The following is a 14,889-nucleotide window of genomic DNA, read 5'->3' on the forward strand; positions in this document are numbered from 1 at the left end:
TATTATTCTCTAGATAAGTGAAAAAAATTAAGTTTGGGATGCAGTCCACCTAAATCTTGCATAAATAGCGACTTTATTTCCTAAAACGTGTCTAAGTCCCAGAAAACAGCACAGTATGAACACTTCCTAGGCCTGTTTAATCTTGTACCCAACTTAAGTATCTCCTCCTTAGGCTGAAAATTTGATATATGTGAAAGTAATTTTTACTTCTGCACACTCATAACTGTCTGCTTTAGCAGAATGGAGATATCTTGTATTTAGACTCCTTTTAAAATTCTGGGCTTAAGTAAACAGTGAACTCTAACTGAATGTAGTAGAAAAATTTAAAGAATACAGATCTTTTTTTAATAGCTCACTGGATAAACCACTCATCCAATGAGTGAGGTAGCCAAGTTCTGGGTTCTGCTGAGGCTAATGATGCTTTAGCTGCATTCTAAGAGTTTGCACTGACTCTTTTTGTGAGAACAAATCTGAGCCTGACTGCAAATGGTGATGGAGTTTATCTTGTCTGCATGAATCACAGAATCACAGAATGTTAGGGATTGGAAGGGGCCTCAAAAGATCATCCAGTCCAATCACCCTGCCGGAGCAGGAACACCCAGATGAGGTTACACAGGAAGGTGTCCAGGCAGGTTTTGAATGTCTCCAGAGAAGGAGACTCCACAACCCCCCTGGGCAGCCTGGTCCAGTGTCTGTTACCCTCACTGAGAAGAAGTTTCTTCTCAAATTTAAGTGGAACCTCTTGTGTTCCAGTTTGAACTCATTATCCCTTGTCCTACCATTGGTTGTCACAGAGAAGAGCCTGGCTCCATCCTCGTGGCATTCACCCTTTATATAACTGTAAACATTAATAAGGTCACCCCTCAGTCTCCTCCAAGCTAAAGAGCCCAAGCTTCCTCAGCCTTTCCTCACACAGGAGATGCTCCACTCCCTTCATCATCTTTGTTGCCCTGCACTGGACTCTCTCCAGCAGTTCCCTGTCCTGCTGGAACTGAGGGGCCCAGAACTGGACACAATATTCCAGGTGTGGTCTCACCAGGGCAGAGTAGAGGGGCAGGAGAACCTCTCTTGACCTACTAACCACCCCCTTTCTAATACACCCCAGGTACCATTGCCCTTCCTGGCCACAAGAACAGAGTGCTGGCTCATGGTCATCCCTAGGTCCCTTTCCTCTACGCTGCTCTCTAATAGGTAATTCCCCAATTTATACTGGAACCTGGGGTTGTTCTTGCCCAGATACAAACTCTGCACTTTCCCTTGTTATATTTCATTACATTTTTCCCTGCCCAACTCTCCAGCCTGTCCAGGTCTCTGGATGGCAGCACAGCCTCTGGCGTGTCAGCCACTCCTCCCAGCTTGGTGTCATCAGCAAACTTGCAGATAGTACACTCTATTCCCTCAGTCCCATGAAATAGGGACTGAACCAGAAATCCCCCTTCTGAGGCTGATTCTGTTAACCAGATACATCCCCTTCCATCTGGTGCTAGGGAGGACTTATCTTAAGGTGGTTTCTTACACGAAGATGTTAGCAGGATAACTATCTGGAATTTTTATCAATAGTTATTTGAGGGTTTTGTGGTGTTTTACTGTGCATGGTCTAAAAGCAGATATTCTCTTCAATTATGTGATATTTGGTTATTAGATAATTACAGATAATTGCATGGGCAAGTGCTATGAACTAAAGTGTTGCCGTAACATCTAAAATCTACAAACCGGGTAACAATTATATTTGGAGTTATATCATTATTTCAAGTATAATTACCATGAGATTGGCAGTGCGTGTAATTAATGAGTAATCACTGGAATTTGCCTTCATTGTTACACTTCCCCCTTGTTGTAAAGTTCTTTGTTACAATATTTAAGTATAAAGATAACATAAATTGCCCTCCACATGTGTTATACTAAAACTCGAAATACTTATTCCCACTATGGTAGCAGCTCCTTAATGTTCTAAAAGTGTAGTTTCATGGAGAAAACAAAGGAGGGACAATGTGCTGTGAATGGGGAAGAAGTGAAGCAACATTTCAACAGATACCAGCTAGTGAGAACTTTTCCACAGCTGTCCAAAATAACCCTTTTCTATCTATTAAAGCTAGTTTGTAGCTAGCTAAAATTCTGCTAAGAATAAAGTCTTTCAAAATCTTATTACATCATCTAGTGTCTTTCTTCCATGGTAAGGAAGGTTTGATTAACAAAATTTCATACAGGAGAGAAGAATCTGTAGTTTGTTCTTGGTTTCCAATTGAAAAAAGCTTTTTTGTTTGGTTGGTTTTAGTATTGCTTATATAAGACATATTTTGCCAAACTTTCAAGTTATTAAATAGTGGTTGTGCTTTTTGTTCGTTTGTTTCATTATTTATCAGGTTTTACCTGGCGAGATGATTATACACAGCATATTATTGGTCAGGAACTCTCAACCATCCACAAAATCCAAACCAGGCGCCCTGAAATATTTGCATCTGAAGGATCTGACACAGGCAGGTAAGTCTTCAATAGTTTTTTTGCCTGGTAGTTTTTTGGGAGGGTTTGCAAATGGACCAATAGACCACTGTCTATATGATAAAAGGAAACCACTTGTATGACAGCACTAAAAACATCAGTAGAAAAAGAGTCGACAGGTGAATGAAAACCCTGTTCTTCTGACTATCATCAGGTTAATAAAATATGCCTTCTGTTGCAAATTTAGTTGTCAGAATTCAAAACATCTTTTATCCAGATTACGCGGTGTCTAGTCTCAGATCAGCCAGCTATACTTTGACTGGCTTAAAAAGGCAGACTTAAACAGTAGCTCATCCACAGGAGACATTTTATTCTGGAATAAGCCAATAAAAAGTAGTATTGAATGACACGCTGAGCAACTAATTATATTTTCAGACTCGTGTTCTTCCAAAACAAAGCTGTAACTGATTCAAAGTCCGTAGATTCTCAGCTTTAGTTGCAAAATTTGTCCAAGAAGGAGAGATTCATGCATGTTCCCAATGTTGGGATATTTCTGTCTATTCTTTGCATTATAGAAGCCATTTTCCTCCTGACTTGAAGGATATTGAGGGGTGACAGTGGTTATTGTTGGCAAGAGACACAATATCTATAATTCTGTAGAGTGATATCATCTTGGTACACAGATACACATGCGAACACACTCTTTTATGTGGTCTGTTCTGTCCTACAGGCTTTTAAATGCAACCCAAACACACAAAGCCCAGCAGGACATTTTGAAATGCATAAAATTTTAGGAACATTAAAAATGGTAAATTTTGCTTTCCCCTACAATGATTTTAAGAAATGCAATATGAAAAATAGTGAAATTTATAGTCCTTTTTGTCAGAAACTTTTCTTCATAGTGGGAAACAGCTTGAGCTTCTAGCATTGAGGGGGAAGACATTGGACTTGAAATCTTCATATACTGCACTATATGGTTTGCATTTACTGCAAAACCATTTCTTTTCTAGATTGCTCTTTTATAGAAATAAAAATGCTGTGTATTTGATACTGCCCAGTGACTTCAGCTGTGTTTACCTCAGTTTGTTTTTATTTAATTCATAGAATTTGACCCTGTATTTCAAGTATTTACTGATTCAAAAATATTCCTTACAATCAGAGGACAATACATTTTAGGAGTGCAGTGAAGTAGCAACTTAACTTCTGAAGATGATGCTGATCTATAGATTATCAACAAAGTGATAACAACATGTGGTTGTTTTCACTGCTTAGGTATGCAAAATACCATTACTGTATGGATTGCTCTCTGTACATGGTATCAGAAACCATTTTGAACATCATCTGGGGGATTTTTGTTTTAGAATGAATGTTTCTAAAACTTTTATTCAAGAGAGTAAGACAAAATAGGCCAGATTTTCATGAGTCTAAACTATATTCTGCAGTGTTCAATGTTCATAGTTACATAAAAATAAAATATGCAAGAAGATATAAAAAATAATTTAGTTTTTAGACTGAGAACAGATGATCATTTTTAGGTGTTCCTGTTGTGATCAGGTTTGAGCTGGTTTGCATTTTTAACTAGGACTATACATTTAAAAACCCCCCATTTTGTCTGTTGACACCTTAAGAAAATCAGAATTTCAAATGCGTTCCACTTATAGCACTTCCTATTGTGGATAGATTTTCTGAAGTTACCAAGCTGTGCTTCTGAAAGCATTATCTTATGTGCCAACAGTTTAAAGCATTAATTGATTTTTCTGGTTGTCCATTTGCAATATATTCTGTAGGTCAGAGAACAGTAGGAACTTTTTCTCTGGCGTCTTGCAGATTCTGATAAAGTTTGCTATATGCTCAGCGTGCTCCATGCGCTTGCTAAAATCTTATCAGATAATATTAGATAATTAAAAAAGCAACTTAGTGTGGGTATCTAATTATCAAAGAAACATTAAGGCAGGAAGACCTTTTATTAAGGGTAACGTGTGTAATAAGACAATATGAAGTCATACTAATGAGTCATTAATCCCCACAGAGCTAGTGAGAGCAAGAAAATAGACTCAGACACTTGAAAGGTAAATTGACTTAGGCTAAATTAGTGTGTATGAAGTCTGATTGAACAGAAGACACGGATTTCATCTTAAAAAAAATGCTGAAACGGGGAGCTTGATTTCAAGATGAAAGTTCTTTCTTTGCTGGCTAACTGGAGTGTACGTGGTATTTCCTGGGCCCTTATTAAATTTCAAAAAAATCCACTCTTAAAAGAGGATCCAAGATAAAGGAAAAAAGTCCATTCTGCACACAGGGAATAAATGTCAGTTGTGTTCATCGGTGCAATTAGGCAAAACCAGAAACGTTTCCAGCAAACTTCAATGTACAAAATGGGGTATAGCATTATTTCTATAACAAAACCATCACTAAGTCAGTAATAAGATTCTCACAGCATTTAAAAGGGAGAAACTTTATTCTAAGAAGTGTCATATCTGTTAATTGAGAACATTCTAGAAAAGTATAATATATGAGGTGCAGTGATTTAGCTATTTCCCCACAAAAGCTTCTAAAGCGCTGTTTTTTGTAGAAAATATATCATTATTTCTGTGGATAAGTAATGATATACTTTATTGTCTTTACATCCTGAAATTGTATGTAAAGTGCTATTTCAGAATAAGTTAAAACTGGAAATAGTTACAAAAAAGTGCACAAGAACACAGCTGAAAGTCATGTCTCCTACTCACCAGGTGCTTCTATATATTTCTTTAATCCATTTTCCAATATCACTTTGTCAAATTTAAAAGAAATATTTTAATTCAGTTGCAGTAATAGCTCATTTAATGTATTGCACTTTCTGTGTTAACAAGGTGAACAGCAGTGATATACTGGTGAACTACAAAAATATTAAGTCTTTCAGATGTACTTGTAGGATTTTATTAAAGTTGTCATCAAGCGAAGTGTAATACTTTGATATCATTTTACATTTTAATTGTTCAAAAGTTTATATCATAAAATATTACATGTAGTGTGGAATTCGAGTGTAATTACTGTTTCCATAAGAAAAATGAGGAATCTTAGACCCCAGATTTTGCTTCTGCCACCAGTGTGAGTGATTATATACTGTAAATAATGGCGTAAAAAGCTAACCTAAATACTGTCTTTTATCTGTTCGGTTCCCATTAGTTCCAGTGTAAATCCTCCGGGCAGAATTTGGTCTGGTATTTCTGTTTTTCCTTTCTTTTCAAAGTCAGCGAAGAAAGGAGAAGATGGGTGTTAGAATTAATTGATGAATGAAAGATGAGTGTTTGAAGTGGGATACCTTCTATGATGAGAGCTTCTTTGGATTAGTTCTTGTCTATTGGAGCAGAGAGCATCCTGCTCAGCTCTCTCTCAAACTACAGAACAGTTTTAGTCTGGATTTAAGTTGAAAAGGAGATGGATGGTGTTCCCTGCATATCCACCATAAGGCAGAATTTAAAGCTCTGGAATAAGAGAAAAATATGAACAACATAAGAAGGGAGCAAGAATTATGATGGATTATATCAAGATTACTGAAGTGCTCTGTGTAATAAACCTTTGTTTTCTGAGAATTTGTGTACCTGATGGGAAGCTGATAGTTTTACACTAGGGAGAGGCTGAGGGTTTTTCTGGTACTTCAAAGTGAGGAACCTTGTGAGCACGATTGGTTGCAATGCCACCACAGCAAATCAGATTATTAATTACATTTATTGGCATTAAATTAGTCAGAACGTGCATTTGATGCAACTGTGAGCATAGATGGAAGTCTGTGACTTTGTGCACAAAGTAATGTAATTAAACCCAAGATTTTGGAAATGAAATAATGGTAGTCTCTCAAGCTGTGCCCCCCCCAAAAAGCATCTTGACATGGGCTGGTAGAATAAAATTTTGCTGACAGTGGCACAGAGATGTTGAAAGCCAAATGAAACCTCATCTTTCTAATCTGGAAAAGCTCTTCCACCTGGAATTATTGTTCACCGAAGAAGTGTGTGGGCATGTGGGTAGGAAATGGTGATGCCAAAAAGGTGATTTCCTTCAAAACCATGTGTCACTCACAAAGAAGGAAGCAAACTGGGAACCCTTTCTCTGCTTTCTTATATGAGGAATGACATAGTTACTTGTGTTGACTTTTAAATTGTTGTCATAATTGACAAGTTGTTGAGATAGATGAGGAGAGCTGATAATATTTCAGATTCATTGCACACAGCGGTCTGTATCCCCTATAAACACTTCTGCACTGCTGATGTTTAATCACATTTTTAGCTTTTCTTTGCAAATGTCACCAGGATCTGTCTAAAACGGTCAGGATACACCACTGTTATGTGAATCCCAGGCACATGAGAAGATCAGAAGAGACACGTTTTCCATCTCATTATTCCCTTTTTAAGCCTTTTGCTGGAACTGAGTTGCTCAGTTATTTCTGCACACCCGGTAGTCTCACTGCATTCCGTAAATTGGTGCAGGGCCAAATTGATGTTGAATCTCATCATAATCATCATCCAGTAACTTTAAAAAAATCTTAGAACTATCTCAAATTTCTTTGGGGTGCAATTTAATCATGCATATTTTCCTTTTACAAGCATTTTCTTTTCTTCCGAATATGGCTTTGCCTTGATGTGGGCATTTTATTTGATTTACAGTTGGATCATTAACTTTGATTCATGCAATAAATTGTTAATAGTACAAGATTTTTTGGCTGCTTTTGCTGAGACATTGAATTTTCTCTACTTTTGTGGTTGCTAAGCTTTTGCGTGACTTTTTTGTTAGGTACGGAACTAACTTCATTGGCCTGCAGTATGAAACGATGCCTTTTTAGTTGGAAACTTTGTATGTTGTGCGGGCTTATAACTTTCTTTTTTGCTTTTGCGGTGCAGGACTTTGGGACAGAACGCAGAGAAAGAAAGAAATTACGACCTGGAAAATGATGTGAACTTGGCCAAGTCTCTTCAGCAATATCTTAAATATCTTGGAATTCTTTCCCAGCCTGCAGCTACAGGTTTGCATCCAAGGAAGATGAATGACAAAGCTTCTGTTAAGGTAGTAATTTTAATGTGGTTCCTGCATTCTGTGATTTTTGTCATCATTCTTCTTTGAATTCTCTTTGTTTTTCAGTTTTCCCTTCTTTCCTGAGACCAGACCTTGTTTCTTGCTACCTCTTCCGACTAATTTTCATAACTGAACTAGCCAAGTTCTCTTCAAATGAGTAGGGTCAGGTTCAGCATTGTAGACAATAGAGCTCTGCTAATCCACAGCATTTTACCTTAATTAGGGACATGTTGTATGTGAGGGAGAAGGAAGAGGGGGATACAGGTTGTAACATCTTCACTGGCTGATCTGGAATCCTTCATGCAGCATTTGAACTGGTGCTCTCCAAAAAGCCGACTGAACTACCCTGTGAAATCTTGCTGGTGTTTATGGTGCTTAGAGTATAATTAATATGATATTCGAGCAGATTTTGACAAATCTGATTAATTGTACCTCAACATTTCCTACTTCTTATTATCATAAAAGAAGACTACAGAGATCAATTAAGGTTCAAATGTATACATTATAAATATACATATAGCTAGGAAGATAAATTTAACTATAAAATCCTGAGTATTTACTATGTCAAAAAAAAACCCAAAAACAAACACCACACACACAAATGCGTGTTTGAGAAGTAAACCATTTTTTATTTCTTTCCTAGAGAAAACCTCTCTTTTTCTAAGATGGAGCTTGATAAACTTATAATAATGTTTGGATGGTGGTGTTGCATATGGCAGGGTCTTATAGCCCTAAATATTTTGCTCAAAAAATATGTTTATCCAAAGCAATCTATTTATTTTAAAGAAATAGGCTGCTATTATAGGGAAACTTTCAAAAAATTGGCATGTACTATTTGCATGAATACAGTGTAAATGCAACAATGTTAGCTAAAAGATATAATGATGTGTTACAAAAAAAAAATCAGGCAAATATAATGCCAAAGCCACATTGCTAGTTTTTTCCAGGAGCTATAAGAAGCGAGAGACACAGCACTGCTACAGTATATCTGCAATGGCAACTCCCAACAGCCTTACCAGTTGTATCAACTACTTAGTTAGTCATGGTATAACTGGAATGTTGTTATTCTTGTCAGCAGCTCCAAATTTCCAGCTTCACTGATTGACATGTATAGCACATGATTTATGACGTATGTCATTAGGTGGTCATCTGGGGGAAGAGAAGCTTGCAGGCAGCAGCAAGGTGGCTTTAGGGATGGATGAGCGACCACCTTCATGGTACTTTTCCTTCAGTCTCTACTCCTGGATGCTGACTGCAGGGAGGATGCCCCGCTTTGAATCACTGCCTTTCAGAGACAAGAAAACTTGCTCAGGAAGTATTTCACTGGGTCTGGTGCTGTCATGCAAGTTCATAAATAATCCATATGGCTGAGACCTTCTGTGGGGAAGCCTGCTGTGATAACACCATCCACCAACCTTATCGAGTGTTGCCATGGAGATGGGTACTCTGAAGCTTGGGGAAGTGGGATAAAGAGGAGAAAATCTGGAAATGAAGCACATACAGGAGCAAGCCGTACTCTTCTGTTTACTAAGGAGCATTTTAAAACAACAGATATTCAGATGTGTTACCTATAATCTAAAATTAAAAGAAACAAAAAAGAAAATTATCTTAAAAATTAGTAATCAGTCATGTATTTTAATTGATCCTGGAGAAGTTTCCCTATCCTTTGTGAATCAAGTGCAACCACTATTGTTTAAAAAAGAAATAAGAGGGACGAAGTGTTTATGTCTTGATTCATTGAGTCATTAGTGGAATAATGTTTAAACAACAGAGAAACCAGGATTTTTGCTACTCCAGGAAGTAGGGGGCGGGGAAAAAGACAGTAAAATGGGTTGAATTTAGAAGAGTAGGAAGGAAGGAACGGTAGGAACAGCATTTGGTATTGTTATAGCTCTTGAAATTGAAAATGGCTATCTTGTGACCTTTGATTTTATGCTTTAACAAAATCTTGGTACCTTATTTTTGTATTTCTTATATGGATATGAACCAACATTAAATAATTACAGCAAGATCTTTTTCAGCTTTCTTGCACTTCTCTCATTAAAAATAAGGGTAAGACAGAGGTACTTTCCTGTACTTAAATTTAGAATTGCAAGTTTTGGGCATTTGCCCTTCTTAAAAGAATTTTCTTTCAAGTATATATTTACCTCTGTCACTTCATTCTTGCTGTTGGGGTGAAGGAGATGTAGCACTGCTCTGGTTGCTTTGATACCTTACCTGCTAGGAAGTATAGCTGCATCTTGCAGAAACTGAGTGCTTCTAGGTAGACTTTGAGTGAATTCTGATTTGTTACAAAACTGTCATCAGAGGACTCTGACCAAGAGTAAAAGACAGGAAGAAAAAAGACAAAGACAATCTAAAATATTTGTTACAGTCCAAACATGTTACTTAGTGTCTTAAATATTTTTACCCAAACTGGTTTACAGACTTTCAGTGGTTTTTTCCTACTATCTTCCACATATATTATCAGAATGAAACTGCAGAGCTTCAACATTACCATGTAGAGAGCACACATACAGTTATGCGTAAAGTTGTAAAATAAAACACAGAAAACCCTAAAACAGGTAACTCCTTTCCTATTTCCCTTCTTCAAAGAAGTGTCAGCTTGAGGCTGAGTAGTGACAGAAATAACACCGTTAACCTTACACCATGTGATGGACCAAAATTCCTGTAATGTCTACCACTTATTGCAAGAGCTTCTTGGAGTGATTTTTTTTTTTGAGACACTTAAAGATAATGATTTTTTCTTGGTATTTAGACAGTATCGACTGCAGGCTATAATCTCACCAGTCGATAATGACTCCACCAGTGGGTAAATAGCAGTAAATCAGGAGGTTTGGTGGTATCTTTCCTGAGGATTACAGTTGTAAAGAACATTTCACTTTAGTTCAACCGAAAAGAGTTGTTCAGAAAATGGGCGCTTGGTGGCATTTCTTACTTAAGCATTAGCTGATGTGTGTTTGTTTTTCTTGTCCTCCCCCTTCCCCCCTTAGGCTTAATGAAGTTTTTACCATTCACAAAATGCTGCATTGTCAGCACTTGTTATTCCTTTCTAGCAAACCTGGAGTTAACCAGGCACATACATATGATGAGAAAGCTGGTTTATCTTCTCTGCTGAGGCAAGAAATGCAGACTTCAAATCACATGTGAATTCTCCTGCTGTTCTCCCCTCCAGTTAGAGCAAACCCCTTTTTTCCAGGAAAAAAACCCCAAAACCAACAAAGACAAAACCCTGAAAAAAACATGACGCTGTTGACATTCCTACAGAAGCTGAGAAGCAGAGTTTTGTTGGGTTTGAAGGGGTGGCACCGAGGTTATTGCTGGAGCTGGTGGGCTATAGAAGGAGCGCTTGCTTGCTTTGCTGCTACTGGCAGCCTTGTGGGGAGCTCGGTGTGTGTTTGCAGAGCAGGTGTGCCTTCAGGAAACCTTTAAATAAAGGATGTGGGAAAAGGAAAAAAAACCTCTGCGTCCACAGTGTCTGTTACAACAAAGCAAAATAAAGAGGCAGCAAAAATGATCAGTACGGAAACAGAAATGCCTCTTATCTACTTTTCACCAGCCATTAGCCAAGGCAGAAGGGAATGATCTTATAGTTTGTTAAAAAGTTCACGTCTACAGATGAATAGTTACATGAGATTTCAATTATACTGCTTTCATCAGACCAAGAATAATTTTTTAGTCATCGCTGAAATGAAAAAAAGATTGGAAATGTGATCCAAATTTATTTAAAAGTCTCAAAATCAGGAAGAAACTAAAATAAACTCACCCTTGTTTTTTCCTTGACCTAGCTATCCCTTTTAGCTGGAACTGCTTGCTTTTTTCTTGAATAAGCTATCATTTTCACATGTTCTCTTGCCCTCTGGTAGCCTGAATTGTGAATCTTTCAATGCATCAGGCTGGCAAAAGCGCACATCTTTGGCAAAGTAGTGCTGCAATCGTGTCCACCACACCATGGGGCTGGACATGCTCCACTCTGGGGCTGGATGGTCTATTGGCTCCTCTGGGAAATCTTCTAGGCTGTAGGAATAAGCAAGCTGCCTGCTACGCTTACGCTTGTGCTGCATTTCTTGTTGCAGGGCTCTCTGTTTTATGGTTTAGGGTTTTAGAGCCAGAAGGTGCATGTTGTTGCTCTTATTCCTTCCCCCTGACTTGGTCTCTGAGGTCTTCAGGTGTGAGTCCTACCTGCTGCTAAGTCTTTTAAGGCTGGTGTGCCATTCAGACTCTAGTTCATAACACAGGCAAGGAGAAAATAGATTCTCTCAGAGTCTTCAGGGAATTTCATCCATTTTCTGCTTTTTTTTTTTTCCTCTTTCTTTGGTTTTGAATTACTCGCCTTCATTTTCAAGGTAGGCTTTATCTATAAATATTGTGATTGCAGAACTCTCTGTGTCTCAGGTATTCTTATAAATTTTAAAGCAAAGAGTTTGGAAAAAAACCAGAATCTTTACATCAAATAAGTGACTAATAAAGGTCTTTGCAGAATCTTGAAGGGAAGAAGGAACAGGCAGGGGGGTATGGCTGGTTGTTACATCAGCAGTAACAGTGGTACTGAAAGCGCAAATGCAAACTGCTGTGGCAGAGTCACTTTGCTGAAATCTAGAAGGGTGCGAAGGTTAGACAGGACATTTGGTAAAGCTTATATTTTAGTCCACGGTACAAGAGGGAACCTTCCACCTGTTTTACCCTTTGACATTCAGGGAACAGCACTCATGGCTTTGCTGGGTTGAAAATCAATTGTTTGATGCTTTGTAATTGATCTTCTGAAAGAATTAGGATGTGTGGTAATATTGAAAAGGATCATTATTTAGTTTAGAAAATCTGAGTGCATAAGTGCTCAAACGTGTACTCTGAACTTATCTGCAAATAATAATTACTGTGATTTACTAGTAAGAAATTATGCAGTCATTCCTCGTTTTAATCTAAAGATTTAATTAAAAAAACAGGACCCTTATTTATCTAGCACTGATTAAAATACAGTACTGAATGAAGATCATCAGAAATTGATTTGATAGCTGACTGCTGAAGAGTCAAAAACCTTTCTGCAATGTATGCATTTAAATTCTGCTGATATAAATGTAAGATTTAATATTTAATATATGTGGGATTATGTATAAGAAAAATGTAATTCATTCTATGAATAAACACTTTCATAAAAATATCAGGAATAATTGATAAAGGAGCCTCTCCCCAAAGTTATAGAATTTCCCATCTATTGACATATCTGCACAGCAACCATTAGAGTAAATCAAAATGTCTCACAAGTGTTGATGTATTGATTTACCTAATGCTGTTACAAAGTAGGGAAGAACTAAGACCCCCTATTTCATAGACAGATTTATGTAGCTTTTCTGAGGTTGTGCATGAATTTTTTGGTAGAGTGTAGACTAAAATTTAAGCTTCGAATCCCAGATAAATATTTAATCTGTTAGGTCATTCTCCCCTCCATGGCTCTTTTCAGTAAAATAGAAACATTAAAGTCCTCTTAAAAACAAACAAAAACCCCCAACACAAGCACTAGAACAGAATTCATTTAACCAAATACAGATGTTTGTATTGGTGCAAGTCAGCCTAAACTAATTTTATGATCAGTGGAGAGAAAAAATGGATTTCCAAGTTGTGATCCATCCATTCTAATTTAAATGTATACATTTAGATGTGTTAAATTCTATCCTGTTTGCCATTCTGCATGGATTTAGTCTAGATAGCAATTTTTTTCTGGGAGGGCTTATACCCATACATTTGAAGAAGTGAGAGAATCATGGCTATAAATCCTAGTAAATTACACATCAGGTTGTTCGTGGCATAAAAACACAATTTGGCAAATTAATGTGTGATTTAATTTTTGAGTTTAATAATTTAACAACTGAAGATTTTAGTGCCAGTATTGTGCTCTTTAAGTCTTAGACCTAACACCTGCTTCTACCTAAAACCTATCAGTTTATGTAGAATGTAGTTACAGAATTTTCACATCTTAACTTAGAAATCACAATTTCCCTTATTGCACAGCTTGTAAAGATTTGCAATCTTATAGAGATTAATTATTTGGAAAATGATTTGGAGATGTGAAAATGATGTAAATTATAAGCATAGGTCTGGAGGCTTATTTAAAGGCCAGTTCATTAATTTATAGTAATTTCCAGATGAAACATAGGTTGATAGTTCAAAAATTGCAAATACTGAATGGACAATAAGATTTGCATCTTTTCTAGATCCCACCCCTTCAAAAACCAGCTCTCTTTTTGCCAGTTATGTAGTATTTGGTGTTTTTGTTTCTCCTGCAAGCTTGCTGTTTGTCTGACAAGTATTTGCTCACTGTAATTCAGTACACAGAGCTCAGTAAATACAAGATGATGCAACTGGTACACATTTTAAAGTGTATTCCATCTTTATTTTTAGATCATATGTACCAAATGAGAGGATAGAATTCACAAACAAAGTTATTTTATCTAACTTCTGTGTGAGTGTGCTGGTGTATACATTTCAATATAGTGCAACATTTTTTCCCCTCATAAAAAGAAAAGAAAAATGCTCACCTTACTTCAAGCAGTTGTCCAGGAAATGGTTGGTTGCTTTCAATGGGGCTGTAAAGCAATTTTCACAGAATGTCAGGGATTGGAAGGGACCTCAAAAGATCATCCAGTCCAATCCCCCTGCTGGAGCAGGAACACCCAGATGAGGTTACACAGGAAGGTGTCCAGGTGGGTTTTGAATGTCTCCAGAGAAGGAGACTCCACAACCTCTCTGGGCAGCCTGTTCCAGGCTCTGTCACCGTCACTGTGAAGAAGTTTCTTCTCAAATTTAAGTGCAACCTCTTGTGTTTTGGTTTGAACCCATTACCCCTTGTCCTACCATTGGTTGTCACCGAGAAGAGCCTGGCTCCATCCTCGTGACACTCACCCTTTACATATTTATAAACATTAATGAGGTTACCCCTCAGTTTCCTCCAAGCTAAAGAGCCCCAGCTCCCTCAGCCTTTCCTCACACAGGAGATGCTCCACTCCCTTCATCATCTTTGTTGCCCTGCGCTGGACTCTCTCCAGCAGTTCCCTGTCCTGCTGGAACTGAGGGGCCCAGAACTGGGCACAATATTCCAGGTGTGGTCCCACCAGGGCAGAGTAGAGGGGCAGGAGAACCACTCTTGACTTACTGACCACCCCTTCCTGGCCACAAGGGCACAGTGCTGGCTCATGGTCATAATTTTATAAATTTTATCGATGTGAATCCTTCAGATCTCTATCCACTTGCATTTCCTTGGGTAAAAGTAGTCTCTAGATTCACATGTTACAGTTATAAATATACGGAATTGGTGCTAATGTGCTCAACTTTTGGCAGATGAAGATCTTCATGTTTCTGTGTAAATCATCTTTAGATAATGAGTTAGCTCAATATACCACCATATGC

The 14,889-nt window shown here is 37.7% G+C and overlaps 1 protein-coding gene across 1 annotated transcript in view; it reads left to right on the plus strand.

The window, feature by feature from the left end:
* Window positions 1–14,889, plus strand: part of PTPRN2 (protein tyrosine phosphatase receptor type N2) — a gene marked incomplete at both ends in the record, with an annotated part of 644,991 nt that overhangs the window by 223,488 nt on the left and 406,614 nt on the right. The window contains 2 exons of the mRNA XM_080338634.1: window positions 2,364–2,481; window positions 7,317–7,479. Coding sequence (XP_080194760.1) covers window positions 2,364–2,481; window positions 7,317–7,479 — 281 coding nt within the window. The remainder of the gene's footprint in view (window positions 1–2,363; window positions 2,482–7,316; window positions 7,480–14,889) is intronic.

Source organism: Nesoenas mayeri, assembly GCF_963082525.1.
Source record: "Nesoenas mayeri genome assembly, chromosome: 2".
NCBI lineage: Eukaryota > Metazoa > Chordata > Aves > Columbiformes > Columbidae > Nesoenas > Nesoenas mayeri.